Here is a 27372-nt window from a genome sequence, read left to right as displayed (position 1 = left end):
GCCTAGATCAGGGGTGTCCAAAGTGTGGCCCGGGGGCCATTTGCGGCCCGCAGCTCAAGTATTTTTGGCCATATTGTCGAAATAAAATCAGACAAAAAAAGAACAGAAAAATGTAAGCATAATAATAAGCAAATATGGTAGCTTATTTTAATACTAATAATTAATACGAAGCAGACACATTGTCTGTAAATTTATGTCTGTTTTAGATTCTTTTTTTTTTTTTTTTTTACAAAACAAAATGGCCCCCGAATACTTTGACTCGTCAGTGTGCGGCCCTTTGTGGAAAAAGTTTGGACACCCCTGGCCTAGATGAATTATTGGCATGACACTCATAAGTACATACTGTGTTGAGAAGGTGGCAATGCTTGAATTTGTGGTATTCCATTCATTTATTTCAGCTTACTATTGTTGAATGATCACGTCTTGAAGCAAATGAGACTAAATGGAGAGCATTACTTGGCTACAACCGGCAGAGGTGCTGTTGATCACAACTCGTTTGTAGTCGCAAGAAAACGATGACTTCAACTAGGGCTGCACAATTAATTAAATTTGAATCACGATCACGATTTTGGCTGCCACAATTAAATGAGGGTGATCGTCAGCAATATTAACATTTAAAAAGTAGGCTACGCTGCATATCAACTTACAAACTTGATATGCAACACAAAAAGCAACAGTGGCATATGAATCCCCATGAAGCGGCTTCTGCCCATGACAGAAACCATCGTGTATGGGCACAGAGCTCCATGACCACGCCATTAACAAACTTTTCCAGGCTTCTGCAGCTGGTCACCTCGTTTCACTTTAGTGAAGCATTTAAGACTGCACTGTTTTTCATTAAACAGCGACAGTTGTGGACTTCAGATGCCTGCCCAACACGCTGCTTTGCTTGTCTCCCTAGTGTCCCACTAGCAGGACTAACGTTGAGCCATTGTGCTTTTTTTTTATTTTATTTTCTGTCAATGCAAACACCGGCGAGACATGCTCCCTATTGGAATTCATGCATCCCCTTTATCTGTGTGTGTGTGTATGAATCCAGGGAATGCGGAAAATTAATTGTATTCTTTTTTTTTAATTAATCAATCCAACAAAACAATACACAGCAATACCATAACAATGCAATCCAATTCCAAAACCAAACACGACCCAGCAACACTCAGAACTGCAATAAACAGAGCAATTGAGAGGAGACACAAACACGACACAGAACAAACCAAAAGTAGTGAAACAAAAATGAGTATTATCAACAACAGTATCAATATTAGTTACAATTTCAACATAGCAGTAGGGCTACAACAACTAATCGATTAAATTGATTATAAAAAGAGATGGCGATTAATTTAGTCATTGATTCGTTGGATCTACGCTATGCGCATGCTCAGAGGCATTTTTTTTTTTTTTTTATAAACCTTTATTTATAAACTGCAACATGTACAAACAGCTGAGAAACAATAATCAAAATAAGTATGGTGCCAGCATGCTGTTTTTTTCTTTCAATAAAATACTGGAAAGGATAGTAATGTAGTTTGTCTCTTTTATCAGATTATTAATCGATTAATCAAAGTAATAATCGACAGATTAATCGATTATCAAATTAATCATTAGTTGCAGCCCTACATAGCAGTGATTAAAAATCCCTCATTGACATTATCATTAGACATGTATAAAAAATAAAAAAAATGAACAATAGTGTCACAGTGGCTTACACTTGCATCGCATCTCATAAGCTTGACAACACACTGTGTCCAATATTTTCACAAAGATAAAATAAGTCATAGTTTTGGTTCATTTAATAGTTGAAACAAATTTACATTATTGCAATCAGTTGATAAAACATTGTCCTTTACAATTATTAAAGCTTTTTACAAAAATCTACTACTCTGCTTGCATGTCAGCAGACTGGGGTAGATCCTGCTGAAATCCTATGTATTGAATGAATAGTTTAAAGCAGTAATACTAACGGTCGGGAGTTTTACTGTATTTAGGCCTGGGCAATGTGGCCTAAAAATAAAATCCCAGATTTTTCCACAAAAAATTCAATTCACGATTGTTTCTCTACTTTAAAAAAAAATAAAAACATTGAATAAAAATGGCAGAGATAATTCGGCGTAGCGAAGTTGGTAGAGTGGGTTCAATCCCCACCTTCTACCATCCTAGTCACGTCCGTTGTGTCCTTGGGCAAGACACTTCACCCTTTCTCCTGATGGCTGCTGGTTAGCGCCTTGCATGGCAGCTCCCGCCATCAGTGTGTGAATGTGTGTGTGAATGGGTGAATGTGGAAATAGTGTCAAAGCGCTTTGAGTACCTTGAAGGTAGAAAAGCGCTATACAAGTATAACCCATTTATCATTATCATTTAAATCAAGTTTTTTATTTATTTAACCACAAACTAGTATTTTGAAATGACACTGCATGCAAAGCACCTTACTATTTGCAAAACTGTAATTGTGTGACTGCTAAAAAGCATCCACCGTCAAATCATTCCTCTTAATCAGGACAAAAAACTAAGTTGTTTTTTGAACTGGAAATATTCCCGGTTTTCCCAAAATTCCAGGAACTACGCAAAACCATTTTTTAATTAAAAATGCTACTCCTTCAACATTTCTCAACCGTTTTGAAATATTCCAACACCAACTCATTCAGAACATTCTAATTTATTAGTATTTTCAAAAAAAAAAAACGCTTTTACCAAAATTCTAAAATTTTCATTAAATTCCCATGGAAAAGAATGGAACATTTTTCAAAGTTCCACAATTCCCACATTTTTTATCCGATTCAAACTGTTCCAACTTCAAAATATTCAGCCTGTTCACAAATTGTGTGCTCCCTTTCAACAATCAAAAAATTCCCGGATTTCCTAGAATTCCCAGTTTTAGGGACATTTTCCCCATTCAAAATGAATTGTCCATTTTTAAAATTTCTACAATTCCCACATTTTTAAACTGATTCAAACCAATCCAACTTCAACACATTCAATTCATCCTGGAAATAAAATAAAAAAATTCCAAGTTCAACAAGTTTCCAGGAATTCCTTTTTTTTCTAACCTTATTTCCAACCTTTTTTAGTACAATGACTCCTCTCACGTTTCAACCCATTTCCCTGTCAAAACATTCCTCTCAGTCGGTACAAAAAACCAGTTGGTTAAGAACTTGAAAAATTCCTGTTTTTACCGAATTTCGGTAATACCATTTATCAATTAAAAACCTGTTACTACTTCAACATTTCTTGACAGATTTAAACAATTCAAACAGCAACCAATTCAGCTCATTCAGGACATTCATGCTCCTAATCATTTTTTTTTTTAAATCCCACTTTTCCAAATTTCCAGGTCGTTCCCATTTAAATGAATGGGACATTTTTTCAAGTTGCACAAATTGTGTTTTTTCTGGAATTTCAAACTCTTTAACATTAAAATAATTTCAACAATCAAACTATTCTTTCATTCATACTACATTCTGTCAGCATTTCAGTTCAACTTCAGCTTTGGAGCATTCACACGCAATTCCTTTAGGAATTGCTTCATCTAGTTTGTATAATGTTGTTCTTTTTAGACCAGATATAAACTGTACTTTTTATGGAATCCTTTTCAAATAATCAAATTAGGAACTTCGCTTGGAATGCAATACTTCTGCATGAATAGAATACTTTTGTTAACAAAAATGTAGTATTGCACATTTTGCATGCAAATAATCACCGACATTGAGATAAAAAAAAAGTACAAATTTCAAGCTTCTTTCTTGAATAACATACCTCAGTAAATAAAACTGTCATATTAAACATTGTATCCAAATAAATAATGAAGTAAAACATTGAGGACTATAGTTTCTTTCAGTGAGTGGATAAAGTAAACGCAGCCTATTTCATTAACAGATCTTGGCGGTGAGCAAAGCGACTGCTTTAGTGATCGCTCTACGCATTGTGCTTCTTTCTCATCATACATACCTGGTGTAAATGATTCCACCATAGTAAGGTGATTTTTAGCCCTGTAGTTGTTTTGTTGTTGCGTCTTGTTCGCCTCATAAAGAGTTGTATTTGCCACACTCGGCTGGAGGCTTCGTTTTCAGATGCTGGAACGAGTTAGTTGTGCCGATGAAACAAACTTTGCACCGTGCGGTCATGTGTTCCACGCAAGTTGCCACTAAACCAAGGTTAAGTAGTGACAACACTTTTATTATCTTGGGAACAAATGTCTCGCTCTCGTTAGCCATGTTTTGCTATGTGTGCGGCTAAGGAAGTAATGGGATGGCGCAAGATGAGAATTTTTTTTTAAGCATCTGCAAAAAAATTTAGCGATAAAATCGATATATCGCCCAAGCCAATCGTTATGCTGTTTATCGTTACATCCCTAGCAGTTAGTATCACTTCGTGTCTCCTGCTGCTCTCTCTCGCTTTGTGAGTTGCATTCCTGGTCCTTGGAATATATTTATCGTTTATATTGCACAACCCTACTGAAGGTCATTTGAATTAAACTATGTCTGCACTTGAAGAAGTTGACATTTTAAACGATTAGCACTTGGACAATGTCTCATTATATTATTTATTACATTTTTAACAGCAACTATTTTAAAGCATGATCTACATTGTACGCTGCATCTTTGCATCTCCACCTGTTTTGAGGTTGCTATCATGCACAGTAATGACGTTGTTTCGGTGACAAAATCCGCCCGCAGACAGCTGCAGACTCACAGTCGACGTACTCACTCACACACTTAAAAAGGGGAAAACAAGCAATGCAAGCTACATGCGTCCTGAAAATAACCGAAAGAGAGACATTATAGAATGTGATTACAGAACACCATTAGGCTCTTTAGGATTGCTGCTCAGACAGCATCCATGAAAAGATTTGACACGTTAAAGCTTGCACTGTGCGAGTCTGCTTACTAACTTTTGAATCTAGGCCTGAGTCTGGTTTTGTCAACCGTCATCAGCCATATACTGGAGTGTGCAGTTTACCATCTATGGCTGGATAATAATGATCATATATTGACTGAATGATTCACAAATTTAACAGCTACCTATCTTGGTGCCACAGCGCCACTAAGTAAAGCCTTAAAGAGAAACCAGAATGACCCTGATTCATGCGTCATTTGTTTTGGGAAAAAAAACAGCAAAATACGATCTTATCCTGCAATGGTACCTAAAGTGAAATTTATGGATGTGGACCCAACCCGTCCTCCATACCTCTAAGTTTGTCTATATTGCTGCTGACAAACAAACAAAACAAAATGTGATTATTTCGAAGAGGCAATAATGTGCTACTACATGACATTACACATTAGCAAGTGTTTGTAGGCAGTTAGGGTTTGCCCCAGTTTGCAATAAACATGTGGCGGTGGGGGCGTGGTCAATGTGACATTGTATAATTTGCATAACTGTTGATGCATTTTTATTTTTTTTTAATGATAAAATAATTTACATACACTTAAAAACAAGTCAGTAAGTAATTCTATTAACATATTTGTTCTTATATCGTTTTGCAGCTGCTGGTCTTTCAAATAGGGTAAGCTATTTTCCATCTTCTCTAAACATAACCACAGATAAAATATATGAACATGCAAGATTTTACGAAGAAAACTTCACTTTAAATATTATAAATTTCTCCATATCAACTGGAAAAACAAAATGAAAGTTGAAAAATGCTTTGGCAGTGTTTTATATTTCAAGATTGCTGATTCGCTCATTTTGCCGCCAATCAAAAAGGGATTCAGCCTAAACTGGTCATCCAATCATCGGGGACCCCCTTTCAATCACTGTTATTCATTGCCTCAGCGTCCGTAGGCGGGACAAAGTCGAGCATTAAGCAGTAATTCTACTTTTTGTAGCAACGCTTTTGCCCCACACTTGACGTATATGTTTGTTTGTTCGACATATTCCCACTTGAAGCCAAACCACCGCCAGACGATGGACCCTGTGCTGTTTTTCTTGAGAATTAATTCTTCCTTCATTTGTTACCAGATTCGCACCTTCTTTCCCTCATATTACCACTCGCACCACAGCTAACGTTACCCATGCTGCTACCTCTCTGCTCCGCGAGGGCGTATACGTATGTGACGTATGTAAGAAGGTGCGCTTGCTGTCTGTGAGAAGGAGAGAGAAGAAAAAGTGGGAAGAGCTTGTAGTGTAATGCCAGCAGCTAAAAGCAACTGTGTGAGAACGTATGCTCGAATATCACGATATAGTCATTTTCTATATCGCACAGAGACAAACCCGCGATATATCGAGTATATCGATATATCGCCCAGCCCTATATTTGACCTTCTTTTTTTTATTTTAGGGGAAACTGAGCTCCCCTTGCAGTCTTTAGCAATCGCCACTGTTCTGGCATCACATGTTAGAAGAGGGCGGTTCAGAAAAGTCAGACTCATAACTTCAGGACAAGGTTTGGCTCTAAGGGTTGGGTTAGCCTGGCGTCCCGCCGCTCGAGAGCTGCCGCCCAATCGCCCAAGCCACCAGCCGCCGAAGCAAAGGTGCGGCAAAGCGTCTTACCGCCAAGGCTCCAGACACTCGCGTGCGTCTTGCTTGCGGTTGTTTAAAGTTTTTCAGTGGCCACATTTTCGCCGCATCACTAGTCAGTAGTGTGTAAATAATAGGCTATTATCCTTTCATACAATATATTACGTTATTTTTGTTTCCACGTAAAAAAAAAATGTTTTAAGGTGTGCTGGCTTCAATTTAGCCGTGGCGCCGCGCCATGATCAGATACATCCATCCATCCATTTTCTATCGCTTATCCCTTTCGGGGTCGCAGGGGTTGCTGGAGCCTATCTCAGCTGCATTCGGGCAGAAGGCGGGGTACACCCTGTATAGGGGAAAATCCTGACAATATGTGTGTCACGTGTAACGTCACTTTGTTAGTTAAAAAGGCGGTTTGCAAGCTTCCTCACAGTAACATTTTTCAAATAAAAAATTATAACATAACACCACCGGCTGGCTTATGTTACCATTGGTGGAACACATTTGTTTGACAATTGTCTATATTTTCACAATTACAAAGTTTATAAAATAAACCTTTTTACCGGCCTGAATAAAATAATTGGTGTTTACGCCCGGTCTCGTCAACACCTACGCGCAGGCGGCGTGTGCACGCATATAAAAGCAGTCCAAGAGAAGCAACAAACATTTTGCGGTCATGTTGTTGTTATGATAGAATAAACATTAAATGACAGCTATTGTTAGCTATCCAAATTGCTATTATTAGCTAACAATATCTAAAGCTAATGCGCAGAACTCCATGTGTTACGTAAGTACGTAATTTCGTCATTACGTACGAAAAGCCGTAGGAGGGCAGCATATACTTTGTGAAATACATTGGAAAGTTAGCGCTCTCCAGGCATCAGTGTAAATGTTGCAAACAGACCTTTTAAGCAAGCATGAAGAGCAGTTAGGTGTTTTTGGTGTGCATATGAACTCCTCTCAGGTTATGTGACCATTTGCAATAGGAGTTGAATCAAAATATGGTTACCAGAGAAAGGCACACAAAACTAGGTCTAAGTGTCAAGAAAGCAAATAACTAAAATTACCAAATTTTGGTTTCTGATTTTGTATCAAAGGAGGAGCAATACTGTTAACACTGCAAAATGTTACAATAAAGAAGTTAAATAATGCAGTTCCTATTAAAGTTTTACAAAATGCTGGGTACATCATAAGCCCTAATAACATAGCAACTGAACTAAGTGATGACTTTCGGTCTGTTTTTCAACTTGCAATTTAATGTTTTTTTGCACTCCATGCTATTGTGTCACATTACATTGTTATGTGGCTACAAAGAGAGCAACACCTTTCAGAAAATGCACTTAAAAAACAGGTCAGGTCAACAAATCCTGCCTTACGTCTCAAAGTTATAAATTCAAAACTTTCATGTTTCTGTGGGCTCCCTTTACTCTGGTGTACAGTAAAACTCAAAAAAGTGTTCTGAACCTAAATTATCCTTTGTCCATTTTAAAGGCCTTTAAACTCAGTGTGACTCAAATCGGCTTATAGCCTCAAGCACAATACTGAGTAAAACAACTCAAGGAAACAAATTACATAGTTTGCTTGTACTTTTGTTGGGGGAGGGGTTCTTATCATTTGCAAAATAGTGTGAAGGACACAAAAACAATGTGCGTCAGCTGATGGTTTGGCATCCGCTGAATACTGAATCTATGTTTGTGAAGGGTATTTTTGTGTTTAGGAAAACATTGCTGCATGGTGTGGGCATTTCAGAGAATATGACTACCTGCACGGTTGCGGTGGATATTGCTGGCTACATGTACTACTATGAGCATATTGCTGCTGTTTGATTTTAGAAAAAAACTGTAAACATTGTTGAAAATTATGGAACAAAATAACTAGTCATTAAAAAATGTAATTCCTTAATTCACCAGCTGTCAAGTGTTCTTTAACAGAAGTCACAAAAAACTAAAGCAACCAAATGGCTGGACATCCTGACACTTCCCCACAAGTGATAAATAAATATTACAGTTCACTACACTAATGCATCCTAAATATGATAAATATCTAAGTAGAGTTAAATATCAGTGATTGCATGCATTTTAAAGGGGAACTTCACTTTTTGTTTTATTCTGCCTATCATTCACAATCATTATGAGAGACAATAAGACAAAACGGGAGCAATCAATTCTACCTCTAAATCACTAAAAAAATGCATTCAAAAACCATCCACAATACTTCATTTATGTTCCATAACCTGTTAATAAGAAAACTGTAGAGACATTGTTATTGTTGTTCTCTCTTTTTTCTAGCATAGTAACACATCGGCATGCTTCGGTGTTAGCCGTATAAGCTCGCTACAGAAAGAGATAAGCTAGCTTCTGCTTCAGCATGAAACGCATTTGAGTTTGTAATGCACAACACAATGCTATAAAACACCAATCTGTACTGACTGAAAAACGTGAGTAATCATATTACAGTGTTAGTAAAGTATTAGCCCACATTTCATGTTTTGTTTGTACATAGCTTGCCAGACAGCGTATGTACTGTAGTTGTAATAACACGCATGACGTGATATTAAATGTGACTCAACTCGATGGTTGTGTGTTTGGTCCAGCTGGCCGGGGACATTTTTTTCCGGTTTTTTTGGGTAAGCATTGCGTTTATCCCGAAATAGCATGGGTCAAGTTCCATATTTACAGCGCCAAAGTCACTTTTCGCCTCATTCTCTCGGCTTCTATCTGCTCCAACTTCAGGTAAGTTAAACGACAGAGACTTTACATTTTTGCAGCAAATTAAATATAATAAAAACACTAGTGTTTTCGTTGTAGAGAGGAACTTAGTCCATTGTAAACTGTTAAAAATTGACAATTTAACCCCATAATGGCCAGTGTCCACTGCAGTGGACAATTGCATTTTGAAAAACGGCAATTGTTTTCTAATATGTGTAACTGACAAAATAAATAGACCAAAAACCAATATCCACGACAGAAAATGCTGTGTTTTTTTTAATAATAGACAGTGTTTCCCATAAACTGTCAAGATACCTGTGGCGATGGGGGCGTGACTATGGGCGTGGCTATGGGCGTGGTCACCATGACATCATCGAGTAATTTGCATAATTTACTACAATGATTTGATTTTCTCTAAAAAGGCTCAAAAAATGTATACTTACTAATTAATAATAACCGTTTTGTTTTAAACGTCCATCCATCCATCCATTTTACAATATAATTACAACACTTTATGTACATATGTAATACAGATTTGAACAATAAGTTATTCACTGAAATATATTTATTAATTGTGGTTCTTACAAAAAATATATCTTATAAAATATAAAAGCTAAAATGTCTCAAAGCTCTGCCCCTTTAATTAGTGCATACTAAATAATTTAACTTTAGCCTACTACTACAACCATATTATTTACCAGCAACATAAAGTGAAACAGAGGCAGAGGTGTCCTGCCACAGTCAGTAACAAATAAACAGAAAACAGTGGTGGTGGTAGATAGACACAGAGCTTCATCAAACATCTGATCCACTGAACAAAGAGCTCCAAAAATCTTGAACTTTAGACTGCCATCAGTTTTACTCCCTACACTTAACCATGTGTTTCCTACTGCCTGCAGACTTTGCACCCTTTGTTATATACACGTTGTGTTTCTAATATAAATACATTTAATAAAGTCAAATACAAATAAGGCAACAAGAGAAGTATCCTACAAATCTCTTTTGTAAAGTAAATCTGAACAGCCGATATGGCAGGGGTGGGCAATTAATTTTTACCGGGGGCCGCATGAGCTACCCGAGCACTGCTGGAGGGCCACATCGACAATATTTCAATTAAATTTTAGATAAATAATAATAATAATAATAATAATAGTAATACTTCAACATAGTGTGTGTAACAGCATTCCATGACTAATATATATAAATTAACATTAATAATAAATGACAGTAAAATAAGCACACGTATGACTGAGGAGTCATAGTGTAACTTTGTGTGGTGTTTGAGTTGTCCGACTTTTTGTGTGGCCTTAAACGCACCAGTGGTTTAGTGCTATGCGTGTTGGTGACAGATGACAAGTTGGTTTTGGCCTGGTTTGTACGGCAGAAAATGACTAGTTTTTCGAGAGAGAATTGTTTTACTCATGTTTTTGGTGTGGTTATGTCCGAATATAAACAGTTTTGTTCAATAAAGTGATCGATATAATTCCTGTCCTCGAAGCATCTCGATAGACGTTACAATAATTGAACGGTGTTCAATTGAACGGTGTTGACGAACACCATTAGGGCCGCTTGTTGTCACTGTCACTCAAAGTTGCATTGCAAAATTCCATAGAATAAATATGTTTATTTTGTTTATAATTCAGATGGGATTTGATTTGGTGCGCGGCATATACTTGCTGCGCGCAGCGGACGCTTGAGCAGTGCGCAATTGCGCAGGCACGCACCTTAGGTGAGGGGACGTTGCTTTGCAGTTCATGTGTTGTTGAAAACACGGCATTCCTCATCAACTTTTCTCTTTTTGGCGTCTCGGGTGTAAACCGTGCATCACTTGTCGCTGCATGTGCACCTTCACTCGCAGGTTACACACGGACACACGCCCATAAATAATACTTTTCAAAATAAAAGCAGCACAGTTGTATTGCGCGCAGGACATAGATGTTTTTTCAACTTTATTTTGTAATTGCAGTTGTACACATTCACTCACAATCACGCATACGTCCACACGGAAGTAATACAAATAACGATTTTCAAAACAAAAGCAGCACCGTTGTATTGCACACTCGACATAGATACTTTTTCAAATGTATTTTGTAATTTATAATTGGCCTCACGCGGGCCGGACAGGGACGCACAAAGGGCCGGATGCGGCCCGCGGGCCGCAGAATGCCCAGGTCTGCGATATGGGCATCTACATCAACTAGGGCCGCCACAAATAAATGAATGTGTGGGAAACACTGATAGAGGTGTAACGATTAATCGATATATTGATAGATCGATTTATATTCCTTAGATTCAACTACATCGATCTGTCCTTGGAAAGTTTACCTCCCGGAAGACAGGTATCAATCCAAGACCATTATAAAAGGGAATTGTTCGATTTTATCAGTACTAGAAAAAGAAAAACATTTAAGAACGGCAAACTTTATATGAAGTTTAGCACTATTAATGATAGGGACGTTAAACCTTATTCAAATCTGTCTGCCCATCTGTGGCATCATCAAAAACAAAAAATTATAGCTTCGGTGGCTGAGAAAGTTTACAACAAACGCAAAGGCCACAAGACAATATCATAAGTTACAAAACAAAAACTTAAGTTAGAGCACGATTGCAAAAGCCATAACAAATAAACTACACAAAACAATAATATAAAGCCACAACACAACTTTAAGCCAGAAAGGTATGTGATCAACATAACAGAAATGACAGTGGAGCAAGTTACGATGGTTTCTCATTGTATCCAATTGGGTTGAGTTTTTTCTTGCCCTGATGTGGGTTCTGAGCCGAAAATGTCGTTGTGGCTTGTGCAGCCCTTTGAGACACTCGTGATTTAGGGCTATATAAATAAACTTTGATTGATTGATGATTGATAATATCGTCCCTGAATCCTTTCGCAATCACAAATTCCTAATTGAATCCCGGCCAGCCTTTTGGAAATGTGCACCCCAAATCAATGTAGTGGAATAGCCCTGCCATAGACTTTGGTTTTTGCATTGTATATAGAGATTGTTGTGAATTTGATACAGTATAATGTAAAGGCTCTAATTATTAAATAGCAATTAATTGTTTCGGCATTCAAACTTACAGTAATATCTGCTTAAGATGTAATTTTGCTTGTTAAAGTTGCACGCGTGTTTCCCTCTGTTGCACATGTGGGCCGGTCGGGCCTGCAATAACAACAAACGTGGAATTACACGTACCTGCTCTCTGGATATGCAGGGTAACGACGGTCTCCGGGGCATTTTACAGCTGCCGTAATAGCTGTTCGACGTTTCCCCCAGAGAAACACAACTGGAGCGTCTCCTGGCTCTGATCACCGGGACCTTCTCCTCCGTGCAGGCGCCCCCGCTCACAGCGTCCCTCGGCGGGTAGCAGCGGTCGAAGCTGAGCCCCAGCAAGGAGCCGCAGAGCCCAGCAACGCAGGCGAGCAGCGGTCTGAGCAGCGCGGGCAGTCCGCCTAAGCTGGTGAAAGAGAGCAGCCACACCAGGCTGGCAAAGAGCAGTACGAGCACGCTGTGTTTGAGTTTCAGCGTGGGGACGAGTGTGAGTAAACCCACGCATCCCAACACGAACAACAACCTGCCGACCATTTGTATCTGGTGCTGCTCCTCTCCCCATTGCAAGAAGCGCAGCACGGCGAAGTCCCCGAGATAGCACGACGCTGGCAGTGACAGCAGCCACCATTGACCGCCCTCCTTCCGTCTACTCCGCAGGTAGAAGGTGAGGAAGAAGAAGGCACAGCCGATGCTGAAGAGAGGACTGGCGGACTGCAAAAAGCCCGACAACAAGGTCCGCAAATCCCAACGCGGGTCACTTTGCGAGCTCCGGGACAGAAGGAAAGACAGCGCCAGGACGACAACGGCGCCGACGTAAAGGGCAGAGACCTTGACAAGTTGGGACTCTTCGCCGCAAAACCTGCACACGTTGAACCAAAAGCCCCCGTGCTGGTCCTGTTTGAGGGGGGTGACGCAGCTCTTTACGTAGCCGTTCCTGAAACCCTCCGAGCTGTTTACTCTCGCGCCTCCGTCGTGGTGCCTCGCTTTGCCGTGCGCCGCCTCTCCTTCTTCCCGCGTGGCCATGGCTCGACGACGGCGACTCCTCGTAACCCCCCACGTCAAAGCCCCACTCGACGACTATTGACGCCGCTTTTAACGCTGCACTACATGACGGCGAATGCGCTCCATGGTGGCTCCCAGTAACATGCTCCGGCAGCAGTGGCACGAAAGAATGAAGGTGAGATGTTGTTTTTACACTCAACGCGCTCGCTGTCGCCGCCTACAGGGCAGAGTAGTCAGGGTCTGCCCCGGCTTTGATAACCCATGTTATCTCATCTTTTAACGTCCATCATCACTTTGAAGGCCTCAGAAAAAACGTTCGTTAAGAGGCACATGTACCAAAGAGCCATTAACTTAGAATTTAATGGCAGCAACACATTCCAAAAAAGTTGGCACAGGGGCGTTTTTAACATTTTAACACTCAGTAAACGTTTGGGAACTGAGGAGACCAATTTTTGAAACTTTTCAGGTGGAATTATTTCCCATTCTTGAGTGATGTACAGCTTAAGTTGTTCAACAGTCCGGGGGTCTCCGTTGTGGTATTTTAGGCTTCATATCACACCACACATTTTCAATGGGAGACAGGTCTGGACTACAGGCAGGCCAGTCTAGTAGCCACACTGTTGTAACACATGGCTTGGCAGTGTATTGCTGAAATAAGCAGGGGCGTCCATGATAACGTTGCTTGGATGGCAACATATGTTGCTCCAAAACCTGTATGTACCTTTCAGCATTAATGGTGCCTTCACAGATGTGTAAGTTACCCATGCCTGGGGCACTAATACACCCCCATACCATCACAGATGCTGGCTTTTAAACTTTGCACCTATAACAATCCAGGATGGTCCTTTTCCTCTTTGGTCCGGAAGACACAACGTCCACAGTTTCCAAAAACAATTTGAAATGTGGACTCGTCAGACAACAGAACACTTTTTCACTTTGCATCAGTCCATCTTAGCTGGCGGCATTTCTGGGTGTTGTTGATAAATGGCTTTGACTTTGCATAGTAGAGTTTTAACTTGCACTTACAGATGTAGCGACAAACTGTAGTTACTGACAGTGGTTTTCTGAAGTGTTCCTTAGCCCATGTGGTGATATTCTTTACACACTGATGTCGCTTTTTGATGCAGTTCCGCCTGAGGGCTCGAGGGTCCGTAATATCATGGCTTACGTGCAGTGATTTCTCCAGATTCTCTGAACCTTTTGATGATATTATGGACCGTAGATGGTAAAATCCCTAAATTCCTTGCATTAGCTCGTATGTTCACAAAGTGGTGACCCTCACCCCATCCTTGTTTGTGAATGACTGAGCCTTTCATGGAAGCTGCTTTTATACCCAATCATGGCACCCACCTGTTCCCAATGAGCCTCTTCACCTGTGGGATGTTCCAAATAAGTGTTTGATGAACATTCCTCAACTTTCTCTGTCTTTTTGCCACTTGTGCCAGCTTTTTGAAACATGTTGCAGGCATCAAATTTCAAATGAGCTAATATTTGCAAAAAATAACGTTTTCCAGTTAAAACTTTTAAGTATCTTGTCTTTGCAGTCAATTCAATTGAATATAGGTTGAAAAGGATTTGCAAATCTTTTTCTTTAATCTACGATTTACACACTGTGCCAACCTCACTGGTTTTGGGGTTTGTATATCAATATGTTTCTGTCAATGGCTGTCAATCTATCCAAATGTTAGTTGATAGAGGTGTCCCACATGGTTCTGTTTTAGGCCCACTTCTTTTCTCTATTTTTAGTAATGATTTACCTCAAATTTGCTCATTCTGTCATTTTCATGTCTATGCCGATGACTGTTATTTACCGTTCCAATTATGATATATCACAAATTAAATATAACTTGCAACAAGATTTCAGTATTGTACAACACTGGTTTAATAACAACAGGCGTGTTCTTAATATGGAAAAGTAATGTTCTATGAGGTTTGGTACGAAATAGTTTATCTCATTTACCTGGGTTGCATATTAATTTTAATTACGGAACTCCACTAGAACGGGTTTACCGGTATGTATTTAAATACCGTGCTCTTTGGATTTACCCCAAGCTTACCTTTAAGCTACATATTGATTATATTTGTAAGAAAATGTATGGCTGTTTGGGCTCTCTCTATAGATCAATCCATTGTTTTTCATTTCTGGTTAGAAAAAGAATACCTTCACATTTGTTACTTCCCATACTAGATTATGCAGATGCTGTTTACCAAAACACTACTGACTCTATCCTCAAACCTCTCAACATTTTATATCATTCTTTGTGGAGATTTGTCCTGAGGTGTCCATTCAGAACTCAACATTGTGTGATGTACCTGGCTGTTAATGTTCCTAAAGCAAGGCGTCACTTTAATTGGGCTTTGTTTCTTTTTAAATGTATTTACTTATATGTCCCACCATATCTAAAAACTTTTAGCTCAGTATATAGCTCCCTATTCTCTTAGAAATATGAATTATACATTTTTTACAGTACCGAAAATTCATAGGGAAGTAGGCCGTAGGTCATTTAAGTTCAAAGCCCCATCTGATTGGAATAATCTCCCTGCTTTTTTAAAAGCCCATTACTTCTTATTTTATTTTTAAATCAAGTTTATTTTCCAAACTGCAAACTAGTTGTTTCTGCACGATTTTGAAATTGTTTTATGTTGCTCCTCATGTTGTATTGTTGTATTGTATTGTAATCAATTGCAATGGTTTACTGCAGGTGTCTCAAACTCGCGGCCCGCCGGCCAATTGTAGCCCCCGAGATGATATTTTGTGGCCGCCACCTTAATATGAAAGTTTAATGTTAATGCGACTGACGCGTTTTATATGAATGGCACTTGTTATGTGCGGAGCAGAGCGAACCTACGGTGGGGCTATATGGCTCTCGGTGGCAGGACATCGCCTGGGCTTGATGCAAGCAGAGAAACATTTCTCAATGAGTGAAAGTTACTGCAGCGTTGCCATGGAGAGCTTTCTTCCGTGCCTGGCTGGCTGCCTCTTTTTCTAATGGGCACACAGACATTAGTCCCAGCGTGCTGCATTCACAACACTTCCAAAAAAAAATTTTTATAGTTGCTACCCAACAAAATATTATACGTATATGTCGTGGGTTATTGTGGTGGATCCCAGATAGCGCTAAGGACAAGAGTGGTGAGTGCGAAAAGTTTTGTATTGTCCACAATGTCAATGATTTAAAAAAACAAAACTATGATGCCAATAGAACAAAAACGCACAAAATCAGAAAACACAATGAGCAGGCAAACAGGCGGGCTGCCGGGACGGGTAGGAAGGCTGGGGATGTGAAGCATAGTGTGCAGTACTGATGGGACCAAAGGTGCAGAGGCTTCGAGGCGTGTGTCGAGTAATAGAGGGGGCGTTTTCTTGAAGCGCGTATTGAGACTTCTTGCTTCATTCAGGGGAGGAGCCGGAAATGATGAGGTATGAAGCCTCGTTGCCAAGTTGTATCTCGTGACTGTTTCAGGACGTGGTTCAGATTTGCCGAGCTCCATTGAAAATGTGAGCTTTTGAGACTTGTGGTCAGTTCGGAATATGGATAGAGGATGAACTTTTTTTTTTTTAAATGCCACTCGAATCAAAGATGGATTACAAACAACATACTTGATATCCATTAAATTACCATCCTGTGATGGTTTCATTAAGAAGTTTAGTAGCACAATGGTTCGCGCATTTACCTTTTAGTCTACTCGACGTAGGTTCGATTCTTGGACAGGTCAGTTCTCAAATGTGTTTATCACTGGAAACATTACATTTATTAAAGTAAAGCATTCTGTAATTATTATTTTTAACCAGCGACCAGAAATCAATAGCTGGATAAAAAGAACTAAATCTCCTCTGTTCTGTACATCATTGTACAAGTTACATCATATTGTCATCTTCCTCTTTATGCCATTTCCTTAAAGGCCTACTGAAACCCACTACTACCGACCACGCAGTCTGATAGTTTATATATCAATGATGAAATCTTAACATTGCAACACATGCCAATACGGCCGGGTTAACTTATAAAGTGCAATTTTAAATTTCCCGCGATATATCCGGCTGAAAAGTCTCAGTATGATGACGTTTGCGCGTGACGTCACGGGTTGAAGCAGACATTTTGGAATAGCACGGTGGTCAGCTTAAGTCGTTTGTTTTCACCACATAATTCCACAGTATTGTGGACATCTGTGTTGGTGAATCTTTTGCAATTTGTTTAATGGACAATGAAGACAGCAAAGAAGAAAGCTGTAGGTGGGATCGGTGTATTAGCGGCTGGCTACAGCAACACAACCAGGAGGACTTTGACTTGGATAGCAGACGCGCTATCCGACGCTAGCCGCCGACCGCACCGATGATCAGGTGAAGTCCTTCGTCGCGCCGTCGATCGCTGGAACGCAGGTGAGCATGGGTGGTGATGAGCAGATGAGGGCTGGCGTAGATGGAGAGCTAATGTTTTTAGCATACCTCTGTCGAGGTCCCGTAGCTAAGTTAGCTTCAGTGGCGTCGTTAGCAACAGCATTGCTAGGCTTCGCCAGGCTGGACAGCATTAAACGTGTGGTTACAGGTACATGGTTTGGTTCGGTGTCTCCTGATAGTAGAAGTAATAATAGTATTGTTGATCTTCTGTCTATCCTTCCAGTCAGGGGCTTATTTCTTCTGTTTCTATCCGCAGTTAAGCACGATGCTATCACGTTAGCTCCGAAGCTAAAGTGCTTCACCGATGTATTGTCGTGGAGATAAAAGTCACTGTGAATGTCCATTTCGCGTTCTCGACTCTCATTTTCAAGAGGATATAGTATCCGAGGTGGTTTAAAATACAAATCCGTGATCCACAATAGAAAAAGGAGAAAGTGTGGAATCCAATGAGCCCTTGTGCCTAAGTTACGGTCACAGCGAAAAAAGATACATCCTGGCATCCTGCACTGCACTCTAATCCTTCACTCTCACTTTCCTCATCCACAAATCTTTCATCCTCGCTCAAATTAATGGGGTAATCGTCGCTTTCTCGGTCCGAATCGCTCTCGCTGCTGGTGTAAACAATGTGCAGATGTGAGGAGCTCTTCAACCTGTGACGTCACGCTACGTCCGGTACAGGCAAGGCTTTTTTTTATCTGCGACCAAAAGTTGCGAACTTTATCGTCGACGTTCTCTACTAAATCCTTTCAGCAAAAATATGGCAATATCGCGAAATGATCAAGTATGACACATAGAATGGATCTGCTATCCCCGTTTAAATAAGAAAATCTCATTTCAATAGGCCTTTAAGGTGACAGAAATACATATTACAACCTGCCCGGTCATATGATTCTACCATGTTGGCAAAATACAAACTCACAATATATGTACATATATAACACATAAACAATATTTTATTATACTTTGTTGATTTACCTAGCAAAAACATTTTGTCAAACATTTATTGTGATTAGAGATGTCCGATAATGGCTTTTTTGCCGATATCCGATATTCCGATATTGTCCAACTCTTAATTACCGATACTGATATCAACCGATACCGATGTATACAGTCGTGGAATTAACACATTATTATGCCTAATTTTGTTGTGATGCCCCCCGTTGGATGCATTAAACAATGTAACAAGGTTTTCCAAAATAAATCAACTCAAGTTATGGAAAAAAATGCCAACATGGCACTGCCATATTTATTATTGAAGTCACAAAGTGCAATCTTTTTTTTAACATGCCTCAAAACAGCAGCTTGGAATTTGGGACATGCTCTCCCTGAGAGAGCATGAGGAGGTTGAGGTGGGTGGGGATGGGGGTTTTAGGGGTAGGGGGTACCGGGGGTGTATATTGTAGCGTCTCGGAAGAGTTAGTGCTGCAAGGGGTTCTGGGTATTTGTTCTGTTGTGTTTATGTTGTGTTACGGTGCGGATGTTCTCCCGAAATGTGTTTATCATTCTTGTTTGGTGTGGGTTCACAGTGTGGCGCATATTTGTAACAGTGTTAAAGTTGTTTTTACGGCCACTCTCAGTGTGACCTGTATGGCTGTTGACCAAGTATCCCTTGCATTGACTTGTGTGTGTGAAAAGCCGTAGATAATATGTGACTGGGCCGGCACACAAGGGCAGTGCCTTTAAGGTTTATTGGCGCTCTGTACTTCTCTCTACGTCCGTGTACACAGCTGCGTTTTAAAAAGTCACACATTTTACTTTTTGAAACCGATACCGATAAATTTGAAACCGATAACTTCCGATTTTACATTTTAAAGCATTTATCGGCCGATAATATCGGCATTCCGATATTATCGGACATCTCTAATTGTGATTCATTGTCATTTTCAAGAGCCATAATAGACGCAACATTTCAATTTCAACGCAACATCTTAACCACACATTATGTGGTTAACATGTAGCTGTTTGTAATTCTACATTTGAACGGCAGGTGGAGTCTTGTGCCGAAGCATGCGTTGACGTTTCTAATGTAGTCTGCAGTCACATAGCGACACCTGTTCCCAATAACCCGGACCAATTATAGGGTCATTATTTTTTATTTGCCTCACGCTATTTGCATTGTATTTGCATTGCTTTACACAATGAACACTAAATATATTTCTATTTGATTTAATTTGTTTTCTTTGTTTCTATGACTACGTTTGCAACAACAACAGCACAGTGTCATTTCCGCTTCTTTTTCGAGTAACAGGGCGGCGAGTAACACTCCGAGTAACAATCGCCTTTTTGCACTCGCTATCCAGGTACTTTGAACCAATTCACAAATGCCATGGTGTTCATGTCGACATGAAATACATTGAACATTGAACGCAAAAACAAAGGAGACTTCTCCTGCGCTATTACTCGCCGACCAAGTGAGACCTACACTGTTACAATGTCCATTTCTCAGATGATATAATTGTTGATGACTGATTGATTGATTGATTGAGACTTTTATTAGTAGGTTGCACTGTGAAGTACATATTCCGTACAATTGACCACTAAATGGTAACACCCGAATACGTTTTTCAACTTGTTTAAGTCGGGGTCCACTTAAATTGATTCATAATACAGATATATACTATCAGATATATACTATCATCATAATACAGTCATCACACAAGATAATCACATTGAATTATTTACATTATTTACAATCCGGGGTGTGGAGGGGGGGGGGGTTAGGTTTGGTTGTTATCATCAGTCATCAACAATTGAGAACAGAGAAATGGATATTAGAACAGTGTAAGTCTGACTTGGTAGGATAGAGAGAGAGAGAGAGAGAGAGAGAGAGAGAGAGAGAGAGAGAGAGAGAGAGAGAGAGAGAGAGAGAGAGAGAGAGAGAGAGAGAGAGAGAGAGAGAGAGAGAGAGAGAGAGAGAGAGAGAGAGAGAGAGAGAAAGAGAAAGAGAAAGAGAAAGAGAAAGAGAAAGAGAAAGAGAAAGAGAAAGAGAAAGAGAGAGATCAGAAGGCATAAGAAAAAGTATCTGCATTTGATTGTTTACATTTGATTATTAACAATCCGGGGAGGGTGTTAGTTTAGGGTTGTAGCTGCCTGGAGGCGTACTTTTGTTGCGGTTTTGAAGGAGGATAGAGATGCCCTTTCTTTTATACCTGTTGGGAGCGCATTCCACATTTATGTGGCATAGAAAGAGAATGAGTTAAGACCTTTGTTAGATCGGAATCTGGGTTTAACGTGGTTAGTGGAGCTCCCCCTGGTGTTGTGGCTATGGCGGTCATTTACGTTAAGGAAGTAGTTTGACATGTACTTCGGTATCAGGGAGGTGTAGCGGATTTTATAGACTAGGCTCAGTGCAAGTTGTTTTACTCTGTCCTCCACCCTGAGCAAGCCCACTTTGGAGAAGTGGGTAGGAGTGAGGTGGGATCTGGGGTGGATGTCTAGAAGTAATGTGACTAGCTTGTTCTGGGATGTTTGGAGTTTAGATTTGAGGGTTTTGGAGGTGCTAGGGTACCAGGAGGTGCAAGCGTAATCGAAAAAGGGTTGAATGAGAGTTCCCGCCAGAATCCTCATGGTGCTTTTGTTGACCAGAGAGGAGATTCTGTAGAGAAATCTTCTTCGTTGGTTGACATTTTTGATTACCTTGGTTGCCATTTTATCACAGGAAAGATTAGCCTCTAGAATGGAACCTAGGTAGGTGACCTCATCTTTCCTGGTGATAACAATGTCACCCACTTTTATAGTGAAGTCATTGACTTTCTTAAGGTTGATGTGGGACCCAAACAGGATGGATTCCGTTTTACCCAAGTGTATGGATAGCTTGTTGTCAGCGAGCCAGGTGCAAGTTCTACAGAGTTCCGCACTGAGGATTTTCTCCACCTGCGACTTGTCCCTGTCTGATACCAGCAAGGCAGAGTCATCCGCAAATAAGAACAATTCACAGTCGCATGCCGATGACAAGTCGTTTATGTATATTAGGAACAGTAAAGGCCCTAATATACTGCCTTGGGGGACTCCACAGCTCACTGAAAAGGGGGGGGGGGGCACGGTGCCGTTCACCTCTACCACCTGCTCCCTCCCCTCCAAGTAAGATTGCATCCAGCTCCATGAGGTTTTGTTAAATCCGATTGCTCTGAGCTTATCCAATAGTATAGCGTGGTTAACGGTGTCAAAGGCCTTCTGAAGGTCCAGCATGACCATGCCGCAGTATTTGCCCGCGTCCACCTCATGTTTGATGTGGTCGGTCAGATAGAGAAGGCATGTGTCAGTGCAGTGGTTAGTTCTGAAGCCGGATTGGAATTTGTACATGAGTTTATTAGTGGCAAGGTAACTATCGACCTGTTCATAAACTATTTTTTCCATTACTTTCAAAATGGAACTGAGAATAGAAACAGGTCGATAGTTGCCAGGTTCCAATTCGCTTCCTTTTTTAAAGAGGGGAGTTACTCTTGCTATCTTAAAATCTTTTGGTACTTGGCCTTGTGAAATTGAGAGGTTTATTATGTGCGTGATGATTGGGGCAATGATGGAGGCAGAGTCCCTGAGGAATCTGGAGGGAATATTATCAAGGCTGGTGGCCTTGTTTGGGTGGAGCGCGCTCAATTTTTTAAGCACCTCATCAGCTGTGACCATTTCTAATTTGAAATCATTCTTGGATACTCCTAGCTTTCTGTAGAAGGCTTTAATGTGTTCTACACCAAAGCGACCAGAGTGGTGGGACAGCTTGTTGACAAGAGTTGCGGCTATGCCGGTGAAAAAGGCGTTAAGTCTGCTTGCTACCTCCATTTTGTCTGTAATGAGGGAGTCACCTTCCTTGATGCTGATGTTGGTGAGTCTGGTTTTAAGTTTTTGGCTGCAACCGGGAAGCTGGTTGTTGAGAATTTTCCAGAGCTCACGTGGTTTATTTGTGTTTTCCTGTATTTTGTCGTTAATGTATTTTTTTTAATTTTTTTTTAAGGATTTAGTCAGGTTGGTTGACTTATTTCTTAATTTATTGCATTGCTTTTTGAGAGTTGAAAGGAGTGATTTGAGGTTGTTATTATTGTGTTGTTTATCTACTTCTGTTTTACACTTTTGGTTTTCGGAGTATTTTCTGTCTCTGTCTTTTATGGCAGCTAATAGGTCCGGATTCATCCAAGGTTCAGAGCGGGCTTTGATCCTGACTGTTTTCACGGGAGCCATGTCATTTAGTATCTTTAGGAACGCTGTTTTGAAGCGATCCCAAGCAACATCGACCAGGTTGCTCGCGAGCACAGGGGACCAGTCCCACTCATCTAATTTTAAATTGAAATTATCACTGGAGTATTTTTTAAGGGATCTGGATTGGGCTGAAGTGCTGATAGCAACCCAACCTAACCCAACCCCCTCCACATCCCACCCCCGGACTGTAAATAATGTAAATAATTCAATGTATATACTCTGATGTATAACTTGTGTGATGACTGTATCATGCTGATAGTATATATTTGTACCATGAATTGATTAACGTGGACCCCGACTTAAACAAGTTGAAAAACTTATTCGGGTGTTACCATTTAGTGGTCAATTGTACTGAATATGTACTGTACTGTGCAATCTACTAATAAAAGTTTCAATCAATCAATCAAACCGCCGTGCTGCTGAACAGGATTAAAAGCGGAAATGACTTCTACCGTGCGTCGGCTAAGCACGACAGTGACACCAAGTGGTATTAAAATATATCCCACATCCCCAAAAAAATATTTACTTATTTTGTTATATTATTCTTGACTGCAAAAGTCAATAGACTGGTTTTGTCAGATGGTTGATGTATGAATTATTGTTATTATTATTATCTAGTTTTTGTATTTATTATTATTTTAATTTAATTTAATTTTCTCTAGTTCATGTAAGCTTCTCTCAATGGATGTGTGAATGTGTGAGTGGGGGGGGGGGGGGTTGTTTTGTTTTGTTTTGTTCTATTTGCTTTGTCTTGTGTGTTTTGTTTTTCCTCTGTTTGTGATATGTGTTGGCTGGTGTTATTTTTTGGGGAAAAAATTAATAAAAATATAAGTATGAATTTCTTAATGATTAATTATATTTTTTGTGTTAAGAAATACATATTTATAAAGACATTTGAGAATATTGCATTTTTTTTAACAAAGCTTTTGTTGTGGAACCCTAGATGCAGCCCAGCCTCAACCAGACACCCTCCCCAGCTACCACAAAAGGGACAAGCGGCAGGAAATTGATGAATGTTTTTGTAAAGGTGTTACTATTAACCCCGTGTTGGTGTTTTGCCTGGTTATTATTTTTATTAGTTCTATGTAGTTTTTAATCAATTTAATGTATACAAAAATTCCCTCAAAATCAGTATTGTTTACATTTCCCGGGGGACTACAGTATACTTGTTGTTGTTTTCGGTTTAATGTTTCTGTAAAACATTTTAAAATAGCTTTTTTGGTTTCGTAGTTTAACCCTCCAGAGACACCGTAGCAGTGATGTGGCTCTCGCTGGCATTCTACCTTCCACGTCACGAGGAAGTAGTGGCGACCCGGAGAGACAGCTCACTATACGGGGCTACTGCCTTTTATAAATGTAATAATATAACTACACTGCGAAGGCCACTTTCAAACAAATTGGTCGTGATTGTAAGTAAGCTATGTACTACTAATTTGCATATACTGCTAACAATGTTAATGTTTGTTTTATTTATATCCGTGGCAATTCAGCTAGCGAGCAAGCATTAGCGTCCTCCATTTCTTCACATTGGCCTAAGCTGCCGCTAGCTTAGCTTGGTTAGTTTCGTCTTCCATATGTTTAAGTAGCAATTTAAACGGATGACAAAATGATTGTTTTTTTTATGTTTAAAAATGTTCTTGTGTTGATATCGAAGCACCTGGTTGCTAGCATTGCGCGAGTGCCAGTGTTACAATACGTGTCATGTCAACTTGCATTTTAATCATTTACTATACATTCAATCTTTGTGAATTTACATTGGCTTACTTCCCACTCTATTAATGTACATTTCAACGTTCAACTTTAACTTTCTACTGGAGTTGTCGTTATTTTCTCCAACTGTGCAATGCTATTTTTCATTTATTTTGCCGTATGCTATTAGCTTAAACGGACACAAACTAATGTTTGATATTTCATCTTTATTCGTATTCTACACACTTTTACATTACTCATGAGTAATGTTACTCATACTCCTACAGCATCCCAATTGAATGTTTGTCTACGTTTTTATAGAACTACGTAGTTTTACAATTAGCCTATTTGAATTACTGTCATTGTAAAATGTTTAAAATTGTCATATCAAAAATATTTTGAGAAATATTCGACAAAATCTTACATTATTACATTGCTTTTCAAATATTCACTATTCACAAAAAATGAAAAACTAAATGTGAGATATAAATAATAATGGAAGTATAATTGTTTGTATGTAGTATATAATTGGTGCAAAGGTTTAACACGTGTACAAGGATATTTCACATGCCTTTACTGTGTATATAATTTAACTGTGTTTAGGTTGTGTATAATGTGTATTTATAATATGTTGTACAAAGGACATTTCATAATTTTCGGAAGATCATCTTGTACTTGACATTGTTTATAGGGTTAGGCGCAATAAGTGTTCAACTTCAGCCTAAACCCTTTCGGTCTGCAACATTTTCTTTTTCAATCTATGAATGTATAACTGTTTGTTTATTTTGTTGACCATTGACTGAAGAAGAAGAATAAACTAATATTGCAGTTAAGCTCCTTGTAAAAACAAAACAAAACAGCAGTTTTTGCATAAAGTACAAGAGGCATTGAATAGTTGGACATGAGTATTCAATGTTTGGGTAATGTCAAGTCAGGTTTATCAGCTTTTAAATGTATTTGTTCTCCATGGTTACTCATGTGACTGATTGTGTCTTTACTGCAGGTAATATCAAGACTAACATTCTTTGGGATTTCTTCAAGACCATTCTAAGTCCAGCAGCAAAATGACAGCTGCCGAGAACGTTTGCTACACACTGATCAATGTCGCATCAGACTCAGAGCCCCCCTCTGAAGTCAGCCTCAAAACTGATCTGGGTAATTGATCACTCTATACTTGTCTAATAAGGTCAAATACGTAGTCCAGTTTGATTTTATGGGTTATGTGTAAAATATGATGAATTAAATATTTCTGCACTAAATGTGTATTGATCTTTCTTGGTAATGTAGTAGGGCTTGAACGTGTGATGTAGTAAACACAATGCATTGTGGGTCTTGCTGGCCTCTGAATACCTTTATTTACATGGCTGAATGCAATACTCTGTGCTAAAGGTTTGTTCTTTTCTTTAAAGGCCTACTGAAATGAATTTTTTTTATTTAAACGGGGATAGCAGATCTATTCTATGTGTCATACTTGATCATTTCGCGATATTGCCATATTTTTGCTGAAAGGATTTAGTATAGAACAACGACGATAAAGATTGCAACTTTTGGTATCTGATAAAAAAAAGGCTTGCCCCTACCGGAAGTAGCGTGACGTAGTCAGTTGAACATATACGCAAAGTTCCCTATTGTTTACAATGATGGCCGCATGAAGTGAGAGAGATTCGGACCGAGAAAGCGACAATTTCCCCATTAATTTGAGCGAGGATGAAAGATTTGTGGATGAGTAAAGTGCAAGTGAAGGACTAGTGGGGAGTTGAAGCTATTCAGATAGGGAAGATGCTGTGAGAGCCGGGGGTGACCTGATATTCAGCTGGGAATGACTACAACAGTAAATAAACACAAGACATATATATACTCTATTAGCCACAACACAACCAGGCTTATATTTAATATGCCACAAATTAATCCTGCATAAAAACACCTGCGTGTTTGTTACGCTAGCTCCTAGCTCCTCTGCTAGCTCCTAGCTCCATAGAACACGCCAATACAATTCAAACACCTGATCAACACACACAATCACTCAGCCCAAAAGACCGTTCACCTAACCCAAGGTTCATAAAGCTTATATATTTTTAAAAAGTTACGTACATACGCAAAAAAAAGTTGCGCACATACGGTCAAGCGATCAAATGTTTAGAAGCCAAAGCTGCATACTCACAGTAGCACGTCTGCGTCTTTGTCATCCAAATCAAAGTAATCCTGGTAAGAGTCTGTGTTGTCCCAGTTCTCTACAGGCGTCTGTGTATCGAAGTCAAAAGTCCTCCTGGTTAGAGTCTCTGTTATCCGAGTTCTTCCATCTTGACTGCATCTTCCGGGAATGTAAACAAAGAAGCGCCGGCACGTAGGCGTTCACATCGACTTCAGTCTTTGCAAAGAATGGGCATATGCCGTGAATCAATCTGTACATTCGTAGTTTTTTTTAGTGGCAGGGTCAGTGATAGCGATACAGACCCCCCCAGGCCATGACAGCGGTGTCATTTAAATTGTTTTATGTCGATGTATCATCCCAAAAGCTATGCAAATATTTTGTGAAGGTTGAAAAGTTACTTGGTGTTGCTTTAGGAAAACCGGCTTATGAAATGAGGCTGGTCTTCCAAACTCCATCTCGAACACATAAGAGATTAAATCCGAAGATTACACGCAATTTGAACGGAAGACAATGAGCCCTAACAGACTCCGCATTCTGAAATTCTTCACCAGTATAAAAATGGAGTCCACTGACAAAATATAGACAAGTTTGGCTTCGACAATGGCTTACTCAAATCTCTTGCTCGATAAAGTCTCTTGATTTTTTTTTATTTTGTGTGAACCATTTTAATATAATTTGTTACTCTCTCTCACATACAGTACAGCCATGTAAACAAAACCTTTG

At 39.6% G+C, this 27372-nt stretch overlaps 2 protein-coding genes across 5 annotated transcripts in view; one reads left to right on the top strand and one right to left on the bottom strand.

Annotated features, from left to right (window-relative positions):
* pde3b (phosphodiesterase 3B) overlaps positions 1-13443 on the bottom strand; it is a 184921-nt gene extending 171478 nt beyond the window's left edge. Inside the window, exon 1 of the mRNA XM_062029010.1 lies at positions 12359-13443. Within this exon, the coding sequence (XP_061884994.1) occupies positions 12359-13237 (879 nt within the window). The 5' untranslated portion in view covers positions 13238-13443. The remainder of the gene's footprint in view (positions 1-12358) is intronic.
* The window catches only part of copb1 (COPI coat complex subunit beta 1), a 36090-nt gene continuing 21660 nt past the window's right edge, over positions 12943-27372 (top strand). The window contains exons 1-2 of one of the 4 annotated variants that reach the window (XM_062029042.1): positions 12943-13391; positions 25501-25652. In XM_062029042.1, the coding sequence (XP_061885026.1) occupies positions 25562-25652 (91 nt within the window). In that variant the 5' untranslated portion in view covers positions 12943-13391; positions 25501-25561. Of the gene's footprint in view, positions 13392-24057; positions 24222-25500; positions 25653-27372 lie in introns of those variants that run through there. The other 3 variants (XM_062029024.1, XM_062029034.1, XM_062029050.1) reach the window with 3 other exon arrangements.

This window comes from Entelurus aequoreus, linkage group LG02 (assembly GCF_033978785.1).
Source record: "Entelurus aequoreus isolate RoL-2023_Sb linkage group LG02, RoL_Eaeq_v1.1, whole genome shotgun sequence".
NCBI lineage: Eukaryota > Metazoa > Chordata > Actinopteri > Syngnathiformes > Syngnathidae > Entelurus > Entelurus aequoreus.
Note: the sequence above shows the minus strand (reverse complement) of the source record. Positions and strands in the feature narration are given on the sequence as shown.